Source organism: Lynx rufus, unplaced genomic scaffold (assembly GCF_022079265.1).
Source record: "Lynx rufus isolate CCGP_SWC_20201006 ecotype Redwood Valley unplaced genomic scaffold, mLynRuf1.p SCAF_16, whole genome shotgun sequence".
Lineage (NCBI taxonomy): Eukaryota > Metazoa > Chordata > Mammalia > Carnivora > Felidae > Lynx > Lynx rufus.
This window is the reverse complement of record NW_025814830.1, coordinates 43,470,500-43,497,959: the sequence shown is the minus strand read 5'-3', so window position 1 is coordinate 43,497,959 and position 27,460 is coordinate 43,470,500. Positions and strand designations below refer to the sequence as shown.

Here is a 27,460-nt window from a genome sequence, read left to right as displayed (position 1 = left end):
ATTTTTTTTTTAAGTTTTTTTTGTTTACTTAGAGTAAGAGCACAAGTGGGAAGGGGCAAAGAGAGAGAGAATCCCAAGCAGGCTCTGGACTGACTGTGCAATTGTTGGGACTTGAACTCAAGAACTGTGTGATCATGACCTGAGCTGAAATAAAGAGTCAGACACGTAACCTAGTGAGCCACCCAGGTGCCCTGTTCCCCCCCTTTTTTTTCTTTAGTTTATTTTTTAATTTATTTATTTTGAGAGAGAGAAGGGGGGGGGGAGAGAGAGAGAGAGAGAGAGAGAGAGAGAGAGAGAGAGAGAATGAGAATGAGAATATGAATCCCAAGTAGGTTCTGCACCATCAGCACAGAGCCCAGTCAGGGCTCAAACTCAGAAACCCTGAGATATGACCTGAGCCAAAATCGAGTCAGATGCTTAACTAACTGAGCCACCCAGGCATCTCATGATAACAAATTTTAAGATCTATTCTCAGCAACTTTCAAATATGCAGTGTAGTATTATTAACTAATCCCTACATTTACTTCCTCATGACTTTATTTTACAACTGGAAGTTTGTACTAAAATAGGTGGAGGGGTGTCAAAAGATAGAAACTTCCAACTTTTTTTTTTATGTTTGCATGATACACCCCTTTTCATCCTTTTACTTTTGCTTTTTATTTTTTAAATGTTTATTTTTGAGAGACAGGTAAGTGCGAACATGGGGGGGGGGCAGAGAGAGAGGGAGTCAGAGGATCTGAAGTGGGCTCTGTGATGAGAGCAGACAGCCTGATGCGGGGCTTGAACTCATGAACTGCGAGATCATGACCTGAGCTGAAGTCAGACGCTTAACTGACTGAGCCACCCAGGTGCCCCTCATCCTTTTACTTTTAATATATTCATTATATCAAAGTGAGTTTCTTGTTGATAGTATATAGATGGACCATTTTTTGGATGATTCGGACAATCTCTGTCTTTAAATTGTTGTTTTAGACCATTTCTCCGTAATTAGGTCCATTGAATTTAGGTCCATTTTATTATGTTTTCTATTCCTCTGCTTTTCTTTCTGTTTCTGCTTTCCTGCCTTTGGGGTTATTTGAACACTTTAGTATTCTAGTTTATTTATTTATTTATTTATTTTAATTTTTTATTTTTTTAATGTTTGTTTATTTTTGAGACGGAGACAGAGTGCGAGTTGGGAGGGGCAGAGAGAGAGGGAGACACAGAATCTGAAACAGGCTCCAGACTCTGAGCCGTCAGCACAGAGCCCGACGCGGGGCTCGAACTCATGAACCATGAGATCGTGACCTGAGCCAAAGTCGGACGCTTAACCGACTGAGCCACTCGGGCGCCCCAGTATTCTAGTTTAAAGTCACAAGTTTTTTGGTATTTTTTTGTATGGAATGGTTTACAGGTCACTCTAGGGATTATAATAGATGTACTTTCACAGTCTACTTGTAGTCAGTATTTTGCCATTTATTTATTGTGGAATACAGAGACATCATGTTTTAGCTTTTAGTTCATTATGTTGTACTTATGCATTACATCTGTATACTTCAGAAACCGCATTAGACAATGTTACTAGTTTTGCTTTTAACTGTAAAATAAATTTTAAGAGACACAAGAGTCATCTGTTAGATTTCCCAGATATTTGCCATTTCTTCCTTTATTTTAATCTTCCAAGTTTCCTTTTCATATCACTTCCTTCTGCTTGGAAAACTTCTTTAGAGCAGGTTGGGTGACAAATTCTTTTATTAGTTTTCCTTCATCTGAAAATGACTTTATTTCACCTTTATTTCTGAAGAATATTTTTAGTGGATATACAATTCCTGGCAAACAGTTCTTTCAGCAGTTTAGAAATACTATTCCACTTTTTGGCTTCCATGGTTTCTGAAGTGAAATTCACGGTCATTGAATAGAATAGGCAATGCATTTTTCTCTGGCTGCTTTCAGTATTTTACAAATTTGTCTTTAGCTTTCAGCAGTTTGATTATGAGTCTGGGCATACATTTCTTTGGGTTTATTCTGATTTGAATTTCCTAAGCTTTTTCAATCTGTAGATTTAAGCTTTTTGCTAAATTTGCACAGTTTTCAGCCTATAGTTTTTTACAATTTTGGGGTACCACACTATTTTTTTTTTCCATCTTTCTGGGACTCTGAGGGCTTTTGCTGTTGTGCTACAGGTCTCTGATACTTTGTTCACTTTTAAAAAAAAAATTTAAATCTCTTTTTCAGATTGGCTACTCTATATTGATTGATCTATCTTCCAAGTGCCCTGGCTCTGTCCTCTGTCATTTCTATTCTGCTACTGAGCCCACCAGTGAGTTTCTTACCTTGGTTATTGTCTTTTTCAGTTCTAAAGTTTCTGTTTCCTCTTTGTATCTTTTATTTCTTTTCTGAGACTTTATATCCATTTATTTCAAGAGTATTCACCTTTTTGCAGCATTTTTTAAAAATGTTTTTTTAATGTTTATTTTTAAGAGAGACAGCACAAGCAGGGGAGGAGCAGAGAGAGAGAGACACAGAATATGAAGCAGGCTCCAGCCTGCAAGCTGTCAGCGCAGAGCCCGATGCGGGGCTCAAACTCATGACCTGAGATCATGACCTGAGCCAAAGTTGGACACTCAACCAACTGAGCCACCCACGTACCCCTGTTGCAGCATTTTTTATAGCAGTTGCTTTATAAAGTCTCCCTCATTTCTTTTTTATTTGTAATTTTTGTTTCAGTGTTTTTTTTTTTTTTTTGTGAGGGAGAGAGAGAGATGAGCTGGAGCAGGGGAGGGGAAGAGAGAGAGGGAGACAGAATCCAAAGCAGGTGTCATGCGCTGAGCTGTCAGCACAGAGCCTTATGCAGGGCTCAAATTCCCGAGATCATGACCTGAGCCACCCAGACGCCACATAAAGTCTTTGTCATTTAATTCACAGTTCCAACATCTGTGTAATCTCAGCATTGATGGGTGATAACTGTCTTTTCTTAGGTGAGTTGGTATTCCTGGTTTAATGTAGTTGACCCACTTTCTGTGTCCACCAGAGGACCCCTTTCCAGTTCCTCAAACCAGGATTAGAGAGCTTCTCTTAATGTTTTTTCCTTTCCATGCTGATCCTCAGTTTTGGTTTTCAGGCTGCCTTGCTTCTAGGCCAGGAAATATATCAGAGGGAAGAAAAGTGATAAACTCACTGCCATTTTATGGCTCTTCAGATTCTGGTCTTTTCCATCTAGCTACTATTATAGTTTTTTCAGGGTCTTCAAATAGCTGCTCCATACATTCTGTTCAGGTCATACAGCTTTATTCGGCGGGAGAGGCACTGAACGTGGAACCCTGTTGTTTGCTTTTTGCTTGTTTTTTAAAGGACTACACAGGTTGCTCTGAGTATAGCTAGTTCGTTAATCTGACTGCTGCATGAGCAGTCTGTCCTATGCTTCTGTCACATTTTATTTGTCCTCTTATAATGGACACTTTGTTTTCCTCTACCACCTTACTACCACAGAATCCTTATACATATGTTTTCATGGCCCTCTGTACACGTTCCTTTTAGGGTATATGTTCAGGAATGGATTGCCAGATCCTAAGGTATATGTGTACATTTATCTTACACATTAAGGCATACATTTTATTAAATACTAATAGACTTGTATTTTAAAATATTAGAATAATAGAATATCATTCATCCCTTTATAAAGGAAGGAAATCCTGCTACAACATGGACGCAGATTGTACTAATAATAATATCCTATTGTATGTGTGTCAAAACACATAAATAAACATAAATAGTACTTTTTGTTTATCCATCTGTCAGTGTACATAGGGGTTACATTCACCTCGTGGCTGTAGTGAATAATGCTGCTATGAATATGGGTGTGTGTATATCTCTTTGAGATTCTTTTTTCACTTCTGTTGGATATGTACCCAGAAGTGGGATTGCTGGATCACATGGTAGTTCTATTTTCAATTTTTTAAGGAACTACCATACTGTTTTCCATAGTGGTACCCCTCTTCACAGTCTGACCAACAACGGTACACAAGGGCTCCAGTTTTTCCACATCCTTGCCAACACCTTTTTTTTTTTTGTTTAATAGTAGCCATTCTGATGGGTGTGAAGTGTTAGCTCCTAGTGGGTTTGATTGCATTTCTCTGATGATTAGTGAAATTGAGCATTTTTCATATGCCTGTTGGCCATTTGCATATTACTTTTGGAGAAATGTCTCTTCAAACCCTTGCTCATTTTTTAGTCAGGTTATTTTTTTATTGGTGACTTGTTTATATGTTAATAACTTCATATGTTCTTTATATTCACGATGTTTTAGTGTTTCATGGATCTGAAATTTTTTGTGTGTGTGATAGCAAGAAGACTGTTAATTTTTATCTTTTTACATATAGAACTTGCACATTGCTGATATATAGTAAAATGGTTAATAAATACTAGGTGCATGAAAGACTGTGTAAAATGAGTTGCTGAGTTTCTTTTTCCAGGAAAACAATGTTATGTTATTTTTTTAATAACTTTTTAAGTTTATTTATTTATTAGAGAGAGAGAGTAAGCAGGGAGGGGCAGATGGAGGGAGATGGAGAATCCCAAGCAGGCTCTGCACGGTTAGTGCGGAGCCTGATGCGGGGCTTGAATTCACAACCCGTGAGATTGTGACCTGAGCCAAAGGGATGCTTAACCAACTGTGCCACCCAGGTTCCCCTTCAATGTTATGTTATTTTTTTAAATAAGTTTTTTTTTTTTTAACGTTTATTTATTTTTGACAGAGAGACAGAGCATGAGTGGGGGAGGGGCATAGAGAGAGGGAGACAGAATCTGAAGCAGTCTCCAGGCTCTGAGCTGTCAGCACAGAACTTGATGCGGGGCTCTAACTCACAGACTGCGTGATCATGACCTGAGCCGAAGTCAGACGCTCAACCAACTGAGCCACCCAGGTGCCCCTTAAAATAAGATTTTTAAGAGATGTCTTGAGGATTAATCTCCGTTGTCTATGGCTTTTTGCCTGTTCCATAAATTCACTGTAATTGGATATCTAGTATCCTGCGGAATCTTAGAGTTGAAGGGACTTTAGAGATAAGAGACTTAAATTATGTTTGTCATACTGTATTTAGTGTGGAAAGGACATAAAGGACTCAGTTTTCTTTTTTTAGATAATTCATTTAACTTCAGTTTTCTAGTCTGGTTAGCTGAAATCTTACTACAGTGTAAATCTGGGGTTGCTTTGGTAGATCTAGGTTCCTGCTTGTTTAGTCCTGTGTGGTATAGTCTTTGTGCTGGATAGCTTCTGTTTTCTTTTCCAGAGCCACATAGCATTCTTTCCTTTTGATATTTTGTCCTTGGAGGCTCACTCTTGGGCACTGTCTGTAGGCCCCTTTCCTTTCTGCCTTCCAACTGGGGGTAGGTAGATGGAAGTACCAGGAGACCAGAGGGCGGGAGGAATGGGGACTAGGTATTTATTTCCCTTCTCCTTTCTTGCCAGATTGCTGCAAATTGTCTGCATGCCTCTACCAATGACCTTGATTTCTGTCTTGGAGACCCTTTTCATATAGCTACCCTCGCCAGGTTTCAGTTCCTCATCTTGCCCTTCAGGCCTGGATGTGTTAGTGGGCAATACACTATCCTTTGTTGGTTTCTTGGAGCCTTCCCCACACCTTTGTAAATAATCTATTAAATTCTTCTCAGATTACCCAGGATGTGGATGCTATCTGTTTTCAGCTGGAACCCTGATTGTTAGAGTCCCTGAACAGGCCCTGTGATTTTACTTACTTTTTAAGATTTGAATAAATGTTACTACTGAATGATAAGATTAGTAATTTGGGTTTATTTTTATCCATCTTCCACAGATGTTTACAGTAGGCTTTTGGAGTTTCTTTTCCCCAAACATTCCCAGCTAAAAGATTAGGATTGAAATAAAAACAACTTTGCCACATTTCAGTATTTTCAGCTTCCTTCACAGAGTTGGGTTTCTAATTTGCAGCATAAAACATTTGTTAAGTGTCTCTTTCAGAGAATTACAGCACTTTCCTTCACAGTCCCTTAGGATCTTTTCTGTTCCAGGCTATTATGCTCTTTCAGCATGGTCCTAAACTAGCATTTGTGGATGCTGCCCGTCTTAGGCAAATATGTGAAATAAAGATGTCTTTACAACTGCCAACATTTCATGTTGCTAAAGTCACTTCTTTGTTAATCTACCTTCTCTGTTAACCTGTGTCTTTCATTGTCTAGCTCACTTTAGATACCTATTCTAATTTAGGGGGTAAACTTTACTTTCCTAGTATGTATTAATGTATTAGTGTATTAATCAGCTGTACTCTTTTTCTGTTCACATCCTCATTAATTTTTACTTTCATTGAGATGGGAAGATACATTGTTTTTACTTTGACTTTTAAAAAATTTTCTTGTTCCTGACAGAACTCTAAATCTCTCCCTTTTGCCCTTTTGCTCTTAGCATTCTTCTCCCCTCCCTTCCTGCTAACATTGTTCTCTCCCAGGCATTCCCTTTCCAGAACCTCATTTGTGCATCTCTCATGCACTTTAAAATGTTCCTTCTTTGGAGTTTAGGCACTTGTCTCTCTGGACACTTGGTCTTTAGATTTCTGGTTGTGGTTTAATATCCTATTAGACCTGCTGCTAGTTTTCCTCTTTTGTCCACCACAAACTTTCTTGCCTGTTTTGCTTTCTGCTGAGGCATATGGCTGATGCTTTGTGCATAGGAGAGTGCCTGATAGGATTTGATGGTTTGTTCTTGTGTTTGTTTGTTTAGTGATATCTGCTGTTGTCTTCATTTTAAAGGTAAGGGAAATGCCGCTCAGAGTTGTTTAATGGCACGCACAAAGGCTGTTAAAAACAGAAGTGAGTATTGAGAATCAAGCCTCTGTTACCTTTGCTGCATTGCCTCTCTGTAGAGCCCTGCTTGCACTTCAAGCTTAGTGCTCATCCTTCCTCTTCTTGGAAACTTCCCAGAGCTCCATGGCAGAATGAAGGTCCTCCTGCATAGCTCTCCCCTTGCACTGGCCCTTGATGGAACAGCATCTGAGTTAAAAGGGATATCAAGACCATGTATACATTTTTAATCACACTTGTAATATTACTGTTTTGTGGGTAATGCCGCATTTGGGCTTTGAACCCAAATCTTGCCCTTATACATCTGTTGACTTCGTTTCTGGAGTAGTGGTTAGACAGGCTGATGGATGTGAAAGCCAGGAGCTGGCACCCAGTGAGGAGATTTCTCCTCCTTTTCTTGCATTAGCTCTTTGTCACAGGCTCACACATGGTATGCATGCTCTCTCTCTTTAATGTTTGTTTAAGGAGATGGTCATAGGGGCGCCTGGGTGGCGCAGTCGGTTAAGCGTCCGACTTCAGCCAGGTCACGATCTCACAGTCCGTGAGTTCGAGCCCCGCGTCAGGCTCTGGGCTGATGGCTCGGAGCCTGGAGCCTGTTTCCGATTCTGTGTCTCCCTCTCTCTCTGCCCCTCCCCCGTTCATGCTCTGTCTCTCTCTGTCCCAAAAATAAATAAACGTTGAAAAAAAAAAAAATTTAAAAAAAAAAAGGAGATGGTCATAAATTACTAGATAGTTGTAAACTTGTTGCTCAGTATTGCACCATACTTATTTTTTTTTTTTGTAGTTTTTCACACACACACACACACACACACACACACACACACCACCTGTGGCAACCACTGGTCTGTTCTCTGTATCTGTTAGTTTGTGGTTTTCCAGATTCTACATATTTTCCACTTACAATAAGGTGATCTTGATTGTTAATGTTTTCTGATGAGTTAATGTTTTGTTTTTCCCTTTTTAAAAAAATGTTTATTTATTTATTTTGAGAGAGAGCACAAGCAGGGGAGGGGCAGAGAGAGAATCTTACATGATCTCCACACTGACACCACAGAGCCCAACGTAGGGCTCAAACTTAGGAACCGCGAGATCATGACCTGAGCTGAAATCAAGACTGAGCCACCCAGGCTCCCCAATATTTTTTTTCCTAAGGAGGCAAATGAATTTATATTATTTGTCTTTGATAGAAATTCTAAATTATATGCTCCTGAGGTGGTTTTTTTTTTTTTTTTTTTTTATTTAAGTTTATTTACTTAGAGCAAGCTGGGGAGGGGCAAAGAGGAGAGACAGAATCCCAAGCAGACTGCACACTGCCAGCGCAGAACCTGATGGGGGGGCTCAGACTACTGAACTGTGAGATCATGACCTGAGCCGAAATCTAGAATTGGACACTTAACCACCTGAGCCACCCAGGTGCCCCTGTTTTTTAATATTAGCTCTATTGTTAGTCTAAACTCATTGGGTTTGAAAAGAGTTTACATATAATAATAATGACGTCTTTTTCTTTTTAGTTCAGCCTTTGTCTATATGTATGTATATATGTGTGCTCTTTTAAAATTCAGAAAATTCAGAATTAGGGGCGCCTGAGTGGCTAAGTCGGTTAAGTGTCTGACTTCGGCTCAGGTCATGGTATCACGGTCGGTGAGTTTGAGCCCTGCGTCAGGTTCTGTGCTGATAGCTCAGATCCTGGAGCCTGCTTCGGATTCTGTGTCTCCCTGTCTCTGCACTTCGCCTACTCGTGCTGTCTCTCTCTCTCTCTCTCTCTCTCAAAAATAAATAAATAAAAATTTAAAAACTCAGAATTTAAGGTCGTACTTCATATATATAGTCCTGCCTTTTTAACTAATATTGTTGATATATTTTTACTTCAGTAAATATGTTTCAAAAAATTTTAGTGGCTATGTAAAAATCCATAAATATATTATAGTTTGTTTAATAAGCAATATTCTTTGTTCATATAGTTCATTAGTCTAGTTTTTTGATCCTAAAATGTGTTGATAAATATTTTTGTATAAAAGTCTGCATGAATCTGTTTCTTTTTTTAATGTTTATTTATTTTGAGAGAGAGCGTGAGAGTGTTTGCATGAGTTGGGAAGAGGCAGAGAGAGAATCCCAAGCAGGCTCTGCGCTGTCAGCTTGAGCCCAAGAAATGTGAGATGGTGACCTGAACTGAAATCAAGTTGGATGCTCATTTGACTCAGGCACCCAGGTGCCCCTTGGGCTGGATAATTTTTTTGTTGTGGGGGGCTGTCCTGTTCATTATAGAATTTTTAGCAGCATTCCTGGATCTACCCACCAGATGCCAGTAGCATCCCCTCCAATGGTGATAACTTAGAATGTCTCCAGTCATTGCCAGATATCCTTATAGGGGGCAAAATCACTTCCAGTTGAGAACCACTGTAAAATCATAGTTCTAACCAGTTTCATAGTTGCCAGATTCTTTTAGCTGTTTTTTCCAATAGAATATAAGTTCCTTTAAGGGCAAGGATTGTAGGGCTATTGTCTGATGTAGAGATATTCAATAAGTTTTTGAATAAATAGTATAACGGATCCAAGGTATTTCGTGACATAGACACCCCATTATAAACTGGGACTTAGGTTAATTATTAAATGTATAAAGGCTTCTGGAGGTAATTTTACAAAAGGAAAACATATCTGATGTTTTTTATTAGTGGTTTTTGCACAAGCAGACAAATATCCGTAGTGTTTTTCTTTACATTGGATATCTTCTTTGGTTTGTCTGTTTATTGGTTACTTTGTTAGACCTAGCTTTTGTTTGGATGTTACCTGTTTTGAAGTTCAAGTCCAGAATTAATTGAAAAACATAGGATTTGTGCTTAATATGGAATGCACAATGATATACCCCCTTGTGGGTGGAGGGGAGTGGTTTTACTGACTGTAACTCTTCTGTTCAGTGAAAGTCTTGGTAAATAGCCTTCTGTTGAATTTTAAAGTTTTTTTTTCTTGGACTTTTCACCCCTTTGTATATTTATTTGTACATGAGTAAAATATTAATATTTCTGTACACTAGTTTTTTTCCCAAAGGCTGAGTCAGGAGGATATGAGGAATTGAGGGGAAGAAATTAAAAAAAAATTTTTTTTTAATGTTTATTATTTATTTTTGAGAGAGAATACAAGCAGGGGAGGGGCAGAGAGTGAGGGAGACACAGAATCCCAAGCAGGCTCCAGGCTCTGAGCTGTCAGCACAGAAGTGATGTGGGGCTCGAACTCATGAATCATGAGATGATGACCTGAGCCAAAGTTGGACATTTAACTAATTGAGCCACCCGAGTGCCCCAAGGAAACAATATTTTTGAATTTGGTTCTAGATTTGATAATCTTTTCTCATCACTACCCTGATGAGATTTTTGGGAGAGGTAGGAGGCCTTCCTGCTATTTAGTTTTTTTATCATCCTGCTCCTACCGCAATATATAATACTCGTTTTAACCATTGCCAGCATCTTTGAGCTGTGCCTTCAAGATATCAAATCCAGTCACTCTACCCTTACCACTGGTACCTACCTGATTCTAAACTATTTCCATCTCTTGTCTGGACTATAGTAATAGTCTTCTCCTTAGTCCCTTGCTTCTATTCTTTTTCTCCCTCAGTCAATTCTTCACACAAGCCGAAGAGATCTTTAAGAAATGTGAATCACATTATGTCATTTTGCCTGTGGAAAACCATTCTGGTTTATAGTGTCAGCTAATCTACCTTCTAATTGATGTTAGTTTCTATACTAATTTCAATTTGAAGGTAGTAACTGTGTTTCTTATCTTTTTCCAGGAGGAACAACACAGCATGCTGGGCTCTGGATTTAAAGCTGAGCGTTTACGAGTCAATTTGAGATTAGTCATAAACCGTCTTAAACTATTGGAAAAAAAAAAAAGTGAGTAATGCATGATTTCCTTGTATTTTATTTCCCAGAATACATCACCAGGTTCTAGCACCCTAATAATTTGGCTCTGTTAGGCTACTACTATGAAGTCTTAGGGATCCCATATCCTTGAAGCTTTAGATATATTACTGCTGCCCTTTGTGACAAGTTAGACTGAATCACTTTGTTGTAGGGAATGGATAACATGACTCCTGAGGTGGAAATTTTTGGCTACACAAACAATAGTCTCACCTAGATAGTGGAGGAAGTTCTAGAGACTAGATGAGTTGGGACTAGATTTGCTAACAGTGAGCTAGGATGTAGAAGAAACACGCACTTCTCTCTGTCGGAGTGGAAGTCTCCTGCAGGGCAGGCGGCTCAGTGTGACTGGATGCGATTTGTGACTTAGCGGAATTGGCCCAGAAAGCAAGGAAAGAGATTGCTGACTATCTGGCTGCTGGGAAAGATGAACGAGCTCGGATCCGTGTGGAGCACATCATCCGAGAAGACTACCTCGTGGAGGCCATGGAGATCCTGGAGCTCTATTGTGACCTGCTGCTGGCTCGGTTTGGCCTCATCCAGTCTATGAAGTAAGATATTTTGTATTTTTTTTAAAAATCTACATTTAGGTATGGTTTATAGAAAAAGCTGTACATATTTTATGCATGCAGTTTGATGAATTTGGACATATGCATACATCTGTATACTAGCACCACAATCAAGGTAATAAAATTTGTTTCCTCTAGAAGTCCTTGTGTCCCTCCTCTCCTCTCCCTTTATTGGTAAGAATACATGACATCAGATCTCTACCCTCTTAACATTTTTTAATTTATTTTTAAGTTAGTATTTTGGTTTTTAATTTTTTAAATTTAATTTATTTATTTTGAGAGAGAGAGCAGGGGAGGGGCAGAGAGAAGGAGGGAGAGAATCCAAGTAGACTCTGCATTATCCACACAGAGCCTGATACGGGGGCTCAAACTCATGAACTGTGAGGTCAAGAGTCGGACACTTAACTGGCTGAGCCACCCAGGCACCCCTGTTTTTTAATTTTTTAATGTTTGTTTATTTTTGAGAGAGAGCGCGTGCGCATGAGAGGGAGACATAGAATCCGAAGCAGGCTCCAGGCTCCAAGCTGTCAGCACAGAGCCAGAGGGGATTTGAACCCACAAATTGTGATATCATGACCTGAGCTGAAGTGGGACGCTTAACTGACTGAGGCACCCAGGTGCCCCATACCCTATTAACATTTTTAAGTGCACAGTACAGTATTGTTAACTATAGGCACAGTGTTGTTCCAGAGGTATCTAGAACTTAATTCATTTTGTGTAAGTGTAATGAAATAATGCATTTTGAAGACCTAAATCAAATCATCTCTTTGAGAAAGGGAATCTGTGAAAGCATTAATAGTGATTTCTTACACATGTGGGCAACTAGCACTAGGGGACTACTTCACATACCCAAGGACCTTTTTCCTAATGGCTTTGCTGGAAGACCTGATCTTGATATAGACAATTGTTGAAAAGAAAGGAAGGAATCTGAAATCAAAAGGCCTAAGTTTGAGTCTTGGCTCAACCATTTCCGGACTTTGTGACCTTGGGCTTGTCAGTTAGTTTGAGTTTCCCCACAAGTAAAATAGGAAGCCTAGAGTATTTTATGAGAATCCAGTGAGATTTGTGAAAGAGCTTTCCAAGGCTATCAACTATATGATACAAATGCTAAGGTTTGTTGGTTTGTTTTAAAGAATGTTAAATTTTATTAATTTTTCTTCCTTAATTAGGGAACTAGATTCTGGTCTGGCTGAATCTGTGTCCACACTGATATGGGCTGCTCCTCGACTCCAGTCAGAAGTGGCTGAGTTGAAAATAGTGAGTACAACCAGTTTCATTGATGTCTGTAGTTTGTTAAATTGTTAGGTTGGTTAACATAAATCATTTCTGCTTATTTGACAAGATATTTTGTACACTTCTTATGTTGCCTTTGAAACAGGCTTTGTAAATTTGTAAATTTGTCTCTACCTCCTTTTCAGCCCTTATATAATGCAACAGAATAGTGTTTTGCAAACATGAATAATTTTTTTAAAGAGCAAAGTGTTGTGTACCTTCAGTTTTGTCTTATTTTTATTGTAATGTTATTTAAGTATATTCGAATAGGAAAGTTCTTACACAACTGTAAACCAGTTAACATTAATTTAAGGTCACATATTTTGCTTCATTCATTAATTCCACAAATATTTATCAAGTTGATGTTACGAGCTAAGTGGGCACTGAGGGTGCAGCAGTGGGCAAAATATGACAGTAACCCTACTCTTGTAGCTTAGAATCTAGCAGAAGAGCTAGACATTAACTAAAAACTTTCACCTCACAACACAGATATAGTACTGACTGCTAGTATTCAAATTCATTTGAGTTGTTACCTGTTTTCTACATCTTTGCCTTTTTGTTTTATTCTGTAGATTGTCTCAGTCTTACCTCCTGACCCGTCTTTTTTCTTTTTTCTTTTTTTTTTAAGTTTATTTTTGAGAGAGTGTGTGTGGGTGGGTGGCAGGGGCAGAGAGAATCCCAAGCAGGCTTGCAGTAATAGCCTGAGCCACAAACCACAAGATCATGACCTGAGCCGAAATCAAGAGTCAGACAGTTAACCGACTGTGCCACCCAGATGCCCCTTGAGATTTCCTTGTCTTCTGTGGGTTTTCATTTATTTATTTAAAAAAAAATTTTAACTGTTTATTTTTGAGAGAGGGAGTGGGGGAGGGGCAGAGAGGGAGACACAGAATCTGAAGAAAGCTCCAGACTCTGAACTGTCAGCACAGAATCCTGTTTTCTACCTCAAGGGTGTAAGCTGGCTGCCAGAATTTGAGAATCATGGGAGGAGGAAGCCAAAGGTCTCATTCTTGTCTTATAGAAGACTTAAAATTTTGGTTGTCAGTAAGTATCTTTGCTCTCTGCTGTGCGTGGAGTTCAGAGTCCTATTAGTTTAACCTCTCCAGAGAGTAAGCCTCCTGTATTCTATTCCTGTAGGGATGGTAGTCCTAGAGTTTTGTTGGTAGAGGAATGGGAGAGTAGAGGCAACAGGTTCTTCTTTTTTTTTCTTTTTTCTTTTTCTGTTGTTTTCTTTTTAAGTAAGTTCTACGTCTGTCATGGGGCTTGAACTCACGACCCTGAGATCAAGAGTCACATGCTGTACCAGCTGAGGCAGCCAGGCAGTTGCTTCTTATATAGACTTTTAACTTTTTTAGTCTCTGTCTCTCTTTTTTCTTTTTCTTTTCTTTTTTAAGTAATCTCTACACCCAACGTGGGGCTTGAACTCATGATCAAGAGTTGCATGTTTCTCCAACTGAGCCACCCAGGAGCCCCAACCCGGGGTTAAAACCTCGTTTTAACCTCTTCTATACTTTTCCTTTATATCAAGATTTATTCAAGATGAAACAGATTTATATGTTTGTTTGTTTTTTAATGAACTCATTAAAAACTAGAAGAAAACTAGGCAGATTTAAAAAGATAATCTCATAGTGGAAAAGGCCATAAAAGCCATGAACAAAGTGATTACATTAATATAGTAAAAAATTTCTGCATAGTATAAAGCAACCAAGAGTGTTATCAAAAGACAAAGGACTAAATTACATCATAAATACCGGGTCTATATATTGAACAATGAGTGCCTCCTCACTGAGCTCTCAGGTGTTGGGACCACTCTGGTTTGATGCCAGTCATTTCCTGCCTGGACTATTACAGTAACTTCTTGAATCTTCTTTCTATACCTACTTTGGTTTCCTTTAGTCTCTTCAACATTCTGTCAGAACAGCTTAGGGTTCTATTCAAAACACAGATCTGATCCTGTCACTACCTCTTGCTTTAAAGCCCTTTAGTAGCTGTTGTTCGTGTGATAGAAACAAAATTCCTAATATGACCTATATGATTCTGCATTTTCTGGCCCCCACATGCCTTTCTTACTTCATTTCCTATGGCACTCCTCCCTTGGGCTCAACACTTAATTTATTTCAGCTTGAGGATTGGCCCTATTTTTCCACCAGAGGCCTTTGCACATGCTGTTACTTTGCCTTGGTGGCATTTATTACAGCTGCATTTGTATCTTTGTGTGATTAATGACTGTTTTCCTCAGAGATTATAAGCCTCTATAAGAACAGTGTCTGTTTTTGTTCATTGTGTTTATAGCATATATCATAATGTCTGTAATAGAATTTGGCACATAGTTACAGCTCAGTGGATGGCTGGATAAACAAGTACGAATATGTACCCCTTAAGGCTTTATAGACCCTGGTTGTTTTGAATTCTTGTAGTAGAAAGAAGCATGTTTACTATTGTTAGGAGGAAGCTTGAAGTAGTTTTTAGGAATGGTTTCCACTTTTATTTACTGTTTTGCCTTTTTTTTTTCTTTTTTTTTTTTTTTTTCTCTCTGTAGGTTGCTGATCAGCTCTGTGCCAAGTATAGCAAGGAATATGGCAAGTTATGTAGGACCAACCAGATTGGAACTGTGAATGACAGGGTAATGAACATACTTGTTAATAAACATGATGCAGTAGACAGGGATGTGGGCATGTTATGCTATTGCCTGTGTTGATTCTCGTGGGTTCTGCTGTATGGCTGAGTTAATCTAGGGTTGCATATTTCATAGGGTGAGAGGCTTTCTGGTTGGCAGTGTCGTCAGCTCCTTATTCCGTCCCTAAACTTCTGATTGTGAGGCCCCCCCACCCCCATCCTTTGTGCCTCTTGTGATTTGTGGATGTAGAAGCGAGGAGAGAAGTGGATGAATTCAAATGTGGACGGCGGTGGTATCAGTCTTAGCAACACCTAGGTTGTGTGTAACCAGAGAACATGAAAGAGGCATGGTTTTGCAATATGTCTCGTGACTGAAAAAAGAAATCATGTAACTAGTCTGAACTCCTTTTTTCTCAATTTACATATAAAATAAGAGGAACAAAGTTTAAAAGTGAGACAAGTTAGGTTTAAGGCTAGTTGGCATAGATGTTAATCCTGGGTGTTTTACTTATAGCTAATGCACAAACTGAGTGTGGAAGCCCCACCCAAGATCCTGGTGGAGAGATATCTGATTGAAATTGCCAAGAACTATAATGTGCCCTATGAGCCCGACTCTGTGGTCATGGTGAGTTTAGAGTCTTTCAGAGTACAAAGGGAAATGAGTCTTTGGATATCATTTTCTTTAAAAATAACCATATTCTTTTCATTAAAGTTTGTGTGTGGGAGTTTAAGCCTTTCTCTGCTTGGGTAACAATAAATATGCCTGCAAAGAGTATTTTAAGGATCAGATGAGATGAATGATGAAAGCACTTTGAAAAGGTACAGACCTTGATACAAATACAAAATGGCATTGTTGGTTTTCAATGAATTTCACTGAATTGAAGCAAGAAAGGATCCTGAAAGATTTATTGGGTGCCTGCCCTGTGCCAGACAGTACACAGAAATACAGAGATAAAAACAAGGTCACTGTCCTAAAGAGGCTTATAGTGTAAGGACGGCAGATGTACAAATAATAATCACTCAGTTGAGGTTGGTGGGGTGTAGTGTGTGGGTTAGTATGCTGTTTAGACAACCTCCCCCGCCATCCCAAATACACTTCAGGATAAAAGCATTTATCCTCCCAGCTCTTGAGAATATTGGTGACTGGTGCTCATACACAGCTGAGTGCTCCTCCAGCAGTGGCTCTCAGAAGAAAGCTGCTTCATCCAAAGTCTTTCCTTAGGGGCAGCCTGTACTTAGTAACTGGGATTTTAGACTCTGCCCCATTTGAGGGCACCTGCTGCAGACCCATCCCAGCTCCAGAGCTCCTTAAGGAATTGACTGAGCAGTTGCTATGACTACATGGCAGCCCAGCTTTTCCTTTTGCCCAGCCCTGCTTCTTTGACTCCCCACAAGTCTTTATCCCAAGAGACTACCCCAGTAAACTTCCTCCATGCTGACCTGCATCTCTGAGTCTACTTCTGGGGGATCTGGCCTGCAGTGTGGGTTAATGATACAGGTTTCTCTCTTCTTCTCAGGCAGAAGCTCCTCCTGGCATAGAGACCGATCTTATTGATGTTGGATTCACAGATGATGTGAAGAAAGGGGGCCCTGGAAGAGGAGGAGGGGGTGGTTTTGCTGCACCAGTTGGTGGACCTGACGGAACAGTGCCAGTGCCTATGCCTGTGCCTATGCCCATGCCCTCTCCAAGTACTCCTTTTTCCTACCCACTTCCAAAGGGACCAGTAAGTATACATATAAGCGTGGATATAAACTCTAGAAAATGTAACAGAAGAAGAGACACATTGGCTGTATGAATACACACAAAAGTTGTAGGTTGTCAAGATTGAGCAGTAAGAACATTTGGTATTAGTGATCATATTGTGGAAAAAAATACCGGGATTTGGAAAAAGTCTTTTGGTTTGTCTATAGTTAATGATGTGGGAAAATACAGAGAGATGGTGTTAAAGAAACTTTTTCCTATAGGTTTACTGGTAAATAACCTTTGGGACCTTTTGCAGCCATACTAGTTTTTTCCAAAAATGAATACTGCTTATTACCAGCTGGAAAAACCTCTTTTGTAGACATTTTGTAGACAAGGTCATTACTAGTAATAGGAGAGTTTGATTATAATCTTTCCTTGTCAACATGGAAGTGGTTAATTTAGTAATTTGAAAACGAGCCTTTGGCTATAGATCGTTGAAGATCTAGAATTCTTCTAGGCATTTTTTTCTCTTTTTTAGCTCTTGAATATATGTATATATTCAATATATATATTGAATATACACTGAATATATGTATATCTCCCTTACCATACAACAAACCTCAGAAAACTCAGGGGTTTTTGGGGCTGTGTCTCTGATGTTACCTTTCTCCTCTTGCAGTCGGATTTCAATGGATTGCCAATGGGGACTTACCAGGCTTTTCCCAATATTCATCCACCTCAGATACCAGCAACTCCCCCATCGTATGAATCTGTAAGTGGTTGAACCTCTTTTGTAAGCAGCAGGAGAGTGACTCCCATGAAGAGAGAGCAAAATAATGGCCACAGGGAAGGCAAAGTTTTGATCAATTCCTGGTACCATCATTGCTCTTGCTTTGGATTCTTGTGTTGCTTTAACATTACCCTGGAAGTTGGGTGGTGGCGGCCGCAGCAACATCATCATTGGTGGCAATGCTTTGCAATTAAGCCAGGAATCAGGAAGGAGCTGAAGGTCTCTTAGAAAGTTCACGTAGGGCACTTGCCTAGTTTTTTTGGAGTAGGGCAGAGAATTGTTTTGAGTTGGTATAGTCCTGCTGTTGGAATATCATAATTAAAATACCAGTTTTAGGAATTCAACACTGTGTAAAGGAATAGTGGCCAGATTTTTGTCTTAAATAGAAGTGTCCAGTTAGTAAATTTCAGCCGATATTACTAATTTTACATTTTAGTTTTGTAGGTAAAACTTATTATAAATATAATCATTCCTTGAATTGTTGGTGGTTGCACAGCTTTGATTCCAAATTAGAGGGCTCCTTTTCTGTCAGCTTTGTTTCCTTAGCTAGTATGTGCCTTTTGAGACCTATTTCCTTCCATCTGATGAATTAAAGAGAAAACAAATTGATATGGCGTTTGCTGGGAGATCCTCCTGTTCCTGAACTTGTTTAGTGTTCTTTCCTTTGGTTTTCCCCTTGGGCTTGGGTTTTTCTTAAGTTTGGTCTTGCATGCATTGAAGCATTGCCCACAGCTGTTTCTAGGAATGAGGTAGAAGATCTTCAGTATTTGAGGACTTGGTTCTTGGAGAGATGAATTCAGTGGGTTAGTGCTTTCTCTCTGCACAGAAGGTGAAGGTATCAAAGAGAGGTGTTATGGTGTGGTAAGAATTTCCTTTTTCTCTGCTTGGTGGTTTAGAGTTTAATGTGGTATCTGTCTAGCTGGAAGATCAGAAAAGAGTACAGGGGGTGGAGGGGCAGTTTGTTTGGGGTGGTTCTGTTGCTTCTGCTTAGCTTTTGGAAAACACGGGCTTATACCAGTATCAGTACTTTCTCTCTAGTAATGCCTTTGCTTTCTCCCTTGGTAACAGTATTTGTGTTTCAGGTTGATGACGTTAATGCTGACAAGAATGTCTCTTCTGCACAGATTGTTGGTGAGTGTGAGTCAAAAACCCTCAGTGCTGAACCTTTTTGCTGTTTTCTCATTATTGCTTCCACCTCAGAGAAAGTTTTCATGTCCGTGGCATTTTACCCACATGCCCTGTCCTTTCCTTGAGTGTAGTATGACAAAAATAGAACTCGGGATTTCCCTTGTCCATAAAGAAAATACCTTTCTGGCCCCAGAGAATCTTTCAAGTTCCTTGTTTCTGTTGGTGGTATTATTCTTTCAACCTCAAGTTCTTGATGTTCTTGCTGCTTCAACTTTCATTGTATTAGAAGTATCAAAATTATTTGTATTTATATAAATACATGTTTATATTAACAAACTTGGGCATTAATGAGGGGGCAGTAGATAAAACCATAGTGAATAGCTCAGTGACTTTTCACAGAGCAAGCATGCTGTGTGGCCATCCACTCAGAAAATAAAACACTACTAGCACTTCAGAAACCCAGGGTGGGGGGATGCTTTTAAAATGTGGGGATAGTTGTTTTGTTGAGGTATAATTAACATAGAAAAAAATACACAGAAGTATATATTTTTATGAGTTTTGATTTTATGTAACAGTGACTTCAGTCAAGGTGTAGAAAGTTTCCATCACCCCAGAAAGTTCTATGTTCCTTCCCAGTCCATTCTACCCTGGAGGCAAATACTGTTCTCATTTTCTAAAACTATAGTTTAGGTTCACCTTTTCTAGAACTTAGATACAAACGGAAAGGGGGATGATCTTAACTTGTAAAATACAAAATGGAAGAGTGGAAATTCTGATTCTATTACATCAAACAATGTACACATTAATATTCCTTATAAAATTTTTCTTCCCCTAATCCTTAAAGAGTGGCTCATTCCAACAGAATTTTAGTGCCACCCCTTGGACTTTGTTGTTATGGGAGCAGACCTTTGTGAAAGGGCATAGTCTAAGAGAATGCATTGTGTACCTGGTTTCATGTACCACACCTGGAATTTCTCTTAATCTTTCTTCTTACCATAGGAAAGTAAAACAGGATTCAACTGTATTAAGGGAATGTAGATCTTAATTGTACTGAAAATTTTATTTTTCTTCTGTGTTTTGATAGTTACATTGTTTTTGCCAAAGGGGATTGTGGGCTTTGAGGATCTGAGCCCCTTCTCTGGCTTGTAACACTGGGCTCCTTACCCTTATTTAATTAGGTCCTGGGCCCAAGCCAGAAGCCCCCGCAAAGCCCCCTTCCAGACCTGTGGACACCTGCGACAACTTTGTACTACCAGAGTTGCCGTCTGTGCCAGACACACTACCGACTGCATCTGCTGGTGCCAACACCTCAGCATCTGAGGACATTGACTTTGATGATCTTTCCCGGAGATTTGAAGAGTTAAAAAAGAAAACCTAGATCTCTTAAGCCAGGCAACCTCCAGGCTCTGGGATTTGAGACGGCACTGTTTCTCCTTGTAACAAAGAATCTCCGTGCAATTCTTTTTCATCTCTTACCATCACTGAGCACACTTTTCCTTTGGGCTCTCTTCCTGCTCTAAATTCTGCTGCTTTCCAGTTCTCTGTTGCTCTTAAGAGACTAACAATTAGAGTCAACGAGGCCAGAGCAGCCTTGGCAACCTTGCTTGTTCGTCACCTTTGAGTGTGATCCCAGGTTCGCCCATCACCCGTCCTTCTGTCCCTCCGCAGGGAAAAGGTGAGAGCTGCCAAAGATGGCTGGACACGGAGGACATTACTTCATGAAGTCTCTCTCAGTCCTGTGCTGAAGTTCTAGATTTAGAAACAAACCCCTCTGTACAGAGGGATTTGTGGTGAGCAAGAATCAAGACAAAAAGGTGTGATATGAATGGGAAGAGAGACTGATGCTGGAAGCCTCTTTAACAGTTCTTGGAAGCTGGGTCCTCTCATTGGCATATACACTTCTTCTTGCTGCAGGGCATTGTTCTACCTGGATCCAGTTGCAGAGTTTATTTGGAAAGTTGAAGGCTTCTCTTAGTTCTGCTGGATTCTCAGGGAGCCCTCCGTGGCCTTTTGCTTTGAGTGCTGTGTTCTCCTTTTACCAGAGGGCAACACTGCATAAATTCCTGTTTTTCCCCATAGCATGTTCTGTTGGATTGCATTTACTGGCAAATGGCGGACAGGTCACATGTTGGGCAGAAGTCACCATTCAAGGCTAAGGTGGGCTTCCAGTTGCCTTAATAGAAGTACTCAAATCTCTTGGGTAGTGAGCTGGAATGCCTACAGGAGAAGAAGGGTTCTTGTTTTCATTTGAAAACTTTATGATTAAGAGAACCTTTAAAGACTGGTTTCAGAAAATTTTTTGGTGCCCATAAAAAACGTGGCTGTAGTTCACTACTTTCCTAGATGGATGAGACTATTATTATTGTAACTTAATGTGCTCCTTTTCCCTGTAGATAAGGCTGTCCTTCCCCAGAGGGATGGTTTTGGGATCAGAAGGTAGGACTCTGGCTTATGTGTAGTGTAATGTATATACTTGTTTCAAGCAACTTTAGTGTTTTTGATTGGTTTGTATCTATCTCATAGCTCAGTAGCTGATAATAAAGTTAAAAATTCTGTGCCTTGCTGAATTTGGTTTGGTCAAACGATGAGGTGCATTTGGATTTTAGTGGAGATTATTTTAAGTAGTGACCCATGCTGGGCACAAGCCAGACCTTAACTCTTTGGTTCCCTGGGTCATGGGGACCTGCAGCAGCGAGGAGTCCATTTCAATCTGTGTGTGTGTGTGCGTGTGTTTTAATGTTTATTTTTGCAAGAGAGTGAGCAGAGGAAGGGCAGAGAAGGAGACAGAATCCTAAGCAGGTTCCACACTATCAGCACAGAGCCCAATGTGGGGCTTGAACCCATGAATCATGATATCATAATCTGAGCCGAAATCAAGAGTCAGACGCTTAACTGACTGAGCCTCACAGGCGCGCCTCAACTTCTGTAAATAAGCCTAGATAGCATTTGTGAATTTGCTTGGTTACTCCTCTGGGACAGGGCTCTCCATTACCCAAACCTCATGCATTTATCTTTAAGCTGCTGTCAGGGCGCCTGGGTGGCTCAGTCAAGCGTCTGACTTCAGCTCAGGTTATGATCTCACCGTTAGTGGGTTCTAACCCCTGTTGGGCTCTGTGCTGACAGCTCAGAGCCTGGAGCCTGCTTCGGATTCTGTGTCTCCCTCTTCATTGCCCCTACCCCACTTGTGCTCTGTCTCTCTCAAAAATAAACATTAAAAAAAAAAGTAAGCTGCTGTGAGCCCACTTGTGATTCATTTATATTTCCCACAGCCATACTGAAACATTGGTGATGAGTGTTTCTTTACCTGTTTGGCAGCAGAGCTGGATTATTCTGTATCACTCTTAACAGGGTTAACCCTTTCCTGACCGTGATCTATAAACAGAAGAACTTGCAGCCACAGGGGATTTTGATTTCTCAGTGATTTACAAAATTAACAGTGCATTATATATAAACATGGGTAATTTTCTAAACTGTGCCACGCAAAGATAAGTAATAATATGCTAAGTAGTAATAAGCCAGGCTGGGAATGGAGCCAGGCTCCATTGTTAATGCCCATTGCTATCATGACCATTTGCTCATGTGTTCTGGTGCCGCTGGATTCCTAGCAAACTCTCTGCAGCACCATCTGTGAATGCACCTTCTTTTAGAGTCTGTTCAAAGACAAAAGGAGAAAAGTGGGGGAAATTAACAATTGATCCTGATGTTGGAGAGAAAAAGTACCACAAGATACCAAAAAAAAGTATGAATAGTAATACTGGAAATTTCCTTTTATGATTTACTGTCAGGCATTGGAGTGTTTCTGCTAAATAGTGGAGGACCAGGTGTTTATAGGACAGTGGATATAGAACATAATATAGTCTTGGTAAACTGGGTTTCCTATACAAATGGTTGGCAGAGACCAATAAAGGGAATATGCGAATACTGTGCATTATGTCTGCCTAAGAGCAGCAACAGTTGAGCTTTTCCAATGATAGAAGAATCATGACATTTATATTTCAGTTACTGAGCCAGAGAGTTACCTACCTTAAGGGACTTTCTTTACCAAAGGCCATGAGGATGACAAACAAAAAGGTTAATGATCACAAGTACTATCAAGATGACACTGGTGAGGATCAGAAAAGAACCCAGGATTGGCTCTAAAACAACAACCTGGAAAGAGACAATAAAATTTTGAGTTTAAAGATTGTCAGTTTAATTTCTACTTTAAAAATGTAAGTTATATGCTTATGTTTGGGATATAGTCACATAAAATATTTGGTGGAAACTTGGAGAAGCAAAATTATTAAAAAGGAAAATACTTTTGAGTGGACAGAAGAGAAAGAATGATAGACTGGGTGGGTATAAAAATAATTGACTTCAGTGTTTTCACAGGTAAACAGGTGAGTCACAATAGCACTATAATTCAAAACCCATGTGAGTTTTGGCAGTTCTGGAAAATATAAACATGGAGGTTTGAAAGAGTAGCAAAAGGTTACTGAAAAAATACATCAGAAATCCTGAAAACTGTCTCTGCCGTTCTATGACCTCTACTTTAAACACAGGAGCATTCTAATAAAATTTAACAGGTTAACCATAAAAACTGGCTTTTTAGTCTTTTTTTCTTTTTATTTATTTAGAAAATCCCAAGCCGGGCTCAAACTCATGAACTGTGAGATCATGACCTGAGCCAAAATCAAGAGTTGGATGCTCAACTGACTGAGCCACTGAGGTGCCCCTAAGTTGGTTGGTTTTTTTTTTTTTTTTTAATGTTTATTTATTTTTGAGACAGAGAGAGAGCATAGTTGGTTGTTTTTTTAAGTGTTATCTTTAAAAGTGTAATTGCTGAGTTTTGCTAGTCTTTTCAGCATAAAGACATCTCTCAGATACAGGGTTACTAGAGTGGTTTCCATAACAGCATTTTAATTTACATGTTCATTTTAACAAATGATGCACTTTTCCCCTTGATATTTTGGCTCATTCACTGTTGCCACTAGGGTACTGTTAAAAAAACAAAACATCCCAACAACTTAGAGGGTGAATGTTTATAATAAATACCACTGTGATGGAAATATGTATGACCAAATATATCCTAGTAACAATACATCATCCACTTAAAAGTGCTTAATTATAGCTACTCTATCTAAGTCAACAAGTAACTTGGGACAATCTCAGATTGTGCTGTAAGACTTTGCCCAGTAAGTATACTCCATTTTCCCTTCACATTATATATGATTATGATTAAAGCAGAAAAAGAGTTAAGTCAAAAAGGAGGTGTTAGCAAAAGCTTATTGTTGTGATTGTTACTTCCTTAAGAGCTTTAGTAAATAAAGTGTTCCAAGAGTGACGGCTTCACTCACTAATTTGAATTGTAGTTTTTTCTGTCCTAATCAAATCTATATATGCTAGGACTACAAATCCTCATCTAGGTTTCCTTGTTCTATCTTTAAGTAGGCTCCGCACCCAATGTGGGACTTAAACTCCTGACCCTGAGATCACGAGTCACATGCTGTACTGACTGAGCCAGCCAGGCGCCCCCCTACTTTATTTTTTATACTTTTTATACTGACTAGAAGAGACTTGTGTTGGTAGTTCTTAGGGGGAGAATACAAGCTGTCTGAAATGAGCATTTATTAACTATAAACAAATATTGCAGTTCTTTCTGGAATTATACCTGCCGAATTTTCTTAAAAGTATACTTCATTGTATACTTAAAAGGGCCATTGAGACAGAAACAGCAAATAATGTTAATCTCGGTAGGTTATGAGAGTATAAATTGAGGCCTAGTGTCCTGGCAATAAGTCTAAGAATATAAGAAATGAGGAAAGTGGGACTAGGTGCTTGAAAAGGGCACATTTCTGAAAGTAACAGCCACTCAAATTGTATTCATAGATAGCACCATAAAATGGAAAGGCAAAGGATCTACACTCCCTTTTCCAGTGTGCAGTGGTGCAGAAAGGGCTGCTTTTTTTGTAAGCAATTCTCCCCTTAAGTATAAATAACCAAATAGAATCCTGCAGGAAAACCGTGATGGGGTTTTTTACCTCCTTGTTATGAGAGATTCCCATCTTGAGACCAACAGCAGTCACTGCTGAGCTGAAAAAAGTTTGGTAGTCCCAGATGCTCCATCCAAACAGCAGGTTAAACTGGAAAGGACAAAGACCAGTCAGGAGAGGGTAGACCGTAATGAAGCTGGTTTCAGTTCTTTCCCTCCTGAGGTGCTTGATAAGGAGGCCAACACAGAACCAAAGAGAATGGAAATGAAAGAAATGCTTTAGTGGCCATTCAAATCACTATGCCTAAAAGAAACCCTCCCCCACCAACACACACACACACACACACACACACACACACACACCCATATTTCCTTTTTAATTACGTAGTGTTTCCATCAATTTATTTGACCTTCACACCAACCTGTGAGCTAAATTTTAGGAGATGAGACAAATTTCTGCATTTAAGTCTCACTACTAGTTAAGTATGGAACTATAACTAAAAGATTTCTTCACTCTTTTCTCCAGAACTCATTGCTAACTTGAACTAATGGTTTCTCATACAGTGCTTTTTCAGGGAGGCAATGTGATTCCAAGGCCAGCACTGCTTTTAGGAAAAGGCAGTGCGAACGAGGGCTTACAGCAATGGCATAGCCTGTCAGCAGGATCAGGATGAATAGCAGGAAGCTGTCCCAGGCTTTGCTGGGTGCTCTACTGACGACCTGCAGCCTGGGGTTAGGATCCAGCAGGTTCCACAGCTGAACAGTTGCCTGTGGAACCAGGAAGCCCATGAGGTGAACGACTGCTGAGTTTACTTTTATTGCCTCATGGAAGCTGATGAACCTGTACCCAGCAAGGCTGACAGTCACTCAGGTGAAGTGTATGCTATCCACTTCTCCAGCTGAAGTGGCATCTCTGCAAGTCCTATTGGGTCAAACACTTGTTGATGTCAGAACTTTTCAGTGTCGCCTCTGGTACTTGTGGATGTGAGAGCACCGGCAAAAGGCCATGTATTTGGTTGGGAGATCTCCAGAAGCCCTGAAGTGCAACCCCTAGGAGATTACTCCAAATTCATCCTGCAAATCAAGGCCAGCCTCGTCCACTGCTCCGGTTTGAGTTAAATCTCTCCTCAAAAGGAGAGGAGTTAGCCTAAGGAGATGTGCCCTTATGCTGCTCTGTTTTCTGTAGGATAATTAATAGGTTTAACAGTGCTGAAAGTAGAAAGATGATAGGTAAACTAGACAGAAGGGTGTTATATGAGAAATGCATTCACAATCTTGTATTGCAACTTGGAAAGACCCCATAGAGCAAGTTGGTGTCTGATCACAAACTGTTCTAGTGTCTAAGACCTAGGCAGTGCCATACAGCAAGATGGACCTCAACTGTCAACACGATTTAACTGCACAGACACACTCCCTACATAAACAACCCTCTGTAAGTCTGACCTGGAACACTGCTTCATTACACAGATCAACAATCCAGACTAGTGACCACTGAAAAAGTCAAGTACCACATGGCAATACTTGGCCTGGGAAATAGATGCTCCTCCCCATGGGAAAGACCAGAGAAGGTGCCCAAAGGGGCACCAGATGTCTCTTAAGTAATGGACAAGCTAATGCATGAACATCCCTACCCAGAAAGCAACCCTCTTTGGATTTAAAAAATGCACTGTGTTGCAGATTTAAAGCATGATCATTTGTCATGCCTTAGGCTTTATTCTTTGGTCAGGGTGCAAAATATAACTAATTCCAGGTCCTTGCTGTGTGAAATTTGAATGTATTATCCTTGACAAACACATACCTAAGTATTAGGAAGACAGAGGACATTTTCAATATGATTAGCAGTATAAATGGTTTCTTGTTAACTCTTCTCAGCTGTGGACATTAGTCGGAGTTCTGTTTTTAACTCTGGTATACAAATATAGGTCTGATAGAGCAGTGGAGGAGGAAAGGGAGTTTGAAAGGATACTTGTGAGTAATCAGGAAACTTTGGACGTTGACTAGGAATAGGCTTCGCTCCTTAGTCTCCTTCTTACCTGTTACGGTCATAGTGGTATTGTGCTATGTTTTTCTTATGCAGAGAAGTAAGCTTCATGTCAAGACCCAGGATGACAGCTAATGAGGCTTATGCTCGTGTCCAGGATGTTTCTTTTCCTAGTGAAGAACCGCCACCTCTGCTGTTTCAGCCAATGACCCTAAACACAGACACCACAGTCACTACTGCTTGCCTTAAAGATTAGCCAGGTCTCTCCCTAACGAAGTATTTTAATACTGGCAAAACACTAAGCTGAGCACTTGTCAAATCTAACTTGAACACACTGGGTTATGGTCTTGGTCTGCTCTGTAGTAACTCAGAGCCGCTGCTTACAGAAAAGTTTGCCTTTTCCACTACAACTTTCATTGGATACATTATTTCATTTTTGTTGTTTACATTTTAAAAAGTTTCCAAATTAGTTTTCAGGCCTGAAAATAAGACAGGTATTGGCTTACGACAGGTTCTCTTTTGGTGCAGTTACCTGTACTTTTGAATACTTGCTCTCTATTTATTCATATTTTCAATTCTTGCTATTACCTTATATAGGGATAATGCAACTGTACACAAAAAATATTCCTTCTAGAGATTAATCCCTTAGCTCTTGAAAACTGGAAGAGCTACTTGATGGAAAGCCAGTCACCTTTTAACTGAATTCAGGCTCTGGAAAGGACCAA

At 39.8% G+C, this 27,460-nt stretch overlaps 2 protein-coding genes across 6 annotated transcripts in view; one reads left to right on the top strand and one right to left on the bottom strand.

Moving 5' to 3' along the window:
- Nucleotides 1–21,350, top strand: part of IST1 (IST1 factor associated with ESCRT-III) — a 31,833-nt gene extending 10,483 nt beyond the window's left edge. For 2 of the 5 annotated variants that reach the window (XM_047078708.1, XM_047078707.1), the window contains 9 exons: nt 10,595–10,697; nt 11,095–11,275; nt 12,463–12,550; nt 15,105–15,188; nt 15,696–15,806; nt 16,699–16,905; nt 17,545–17,637; nt 18,738–18,786; nt 19,962–21,350. In XM_047078708.1, the coding sequence (XP_046934664.1) occupies nt 10,610–10,697; nt 11,095–11,275; nt 12,463–12,550; nt 15,105–15,188; nt 15,696–15,806; nt 16,699–16,905; nt 17,545–17,637; nt 18,738–18,786; nt 19,962–20,161 (1,101 nt within the window). In that variant the 5' untranslated portion in view covers nt 10,595–10,609 and the 3' untranslated portion in view covers nt 20,162–21,350. Of the gene's footprint in view, nt 1–6,777; nt 6,820–10,594; nt 10,698–11,094; nt 11,276–12,462; nt 12,551–15,104; nt 15,189–15,695; nt 15,807–16,698; nt 16,906–17,544; nt 17,638–18,723; nt 18,787–19,961 lie in introns of those variants that run through there. The other 3 variants (XM_047078709.1, XM_047078711.1, XM_047078712.1) reach the window with 3 other exon arrangements.
- Nucleotides 21,351–22,426: 1,076 nt separating this feature from the next.
- PKD1L3 (polycystin 1 like 3, transient receptor potential channel interacting) overlaps nt 22,427–27,460 on the bottom strand; it is a 79,640-nt gene continuing 74,606 nt past the window's right edge. The window contains 7 exon segments of the mRNA XM_053722183.1: nt 22,427–22,433; nt 22,807–22,845; nt 22,847–22,932; nt 24,804–24,905; nt 25,394–25,595; nt 26,788–26,865; nt 26,867–26,946. Coding sequence (XP_053578158.1) covers nt 22,427–22,433; nt 22,807–22,845; nt 22,847–22,932; nt 24,804–24,905; nt 25,394–25,595; nt 26,788–26,865; nt 26,867–26,946 — 594 coding nt within the window.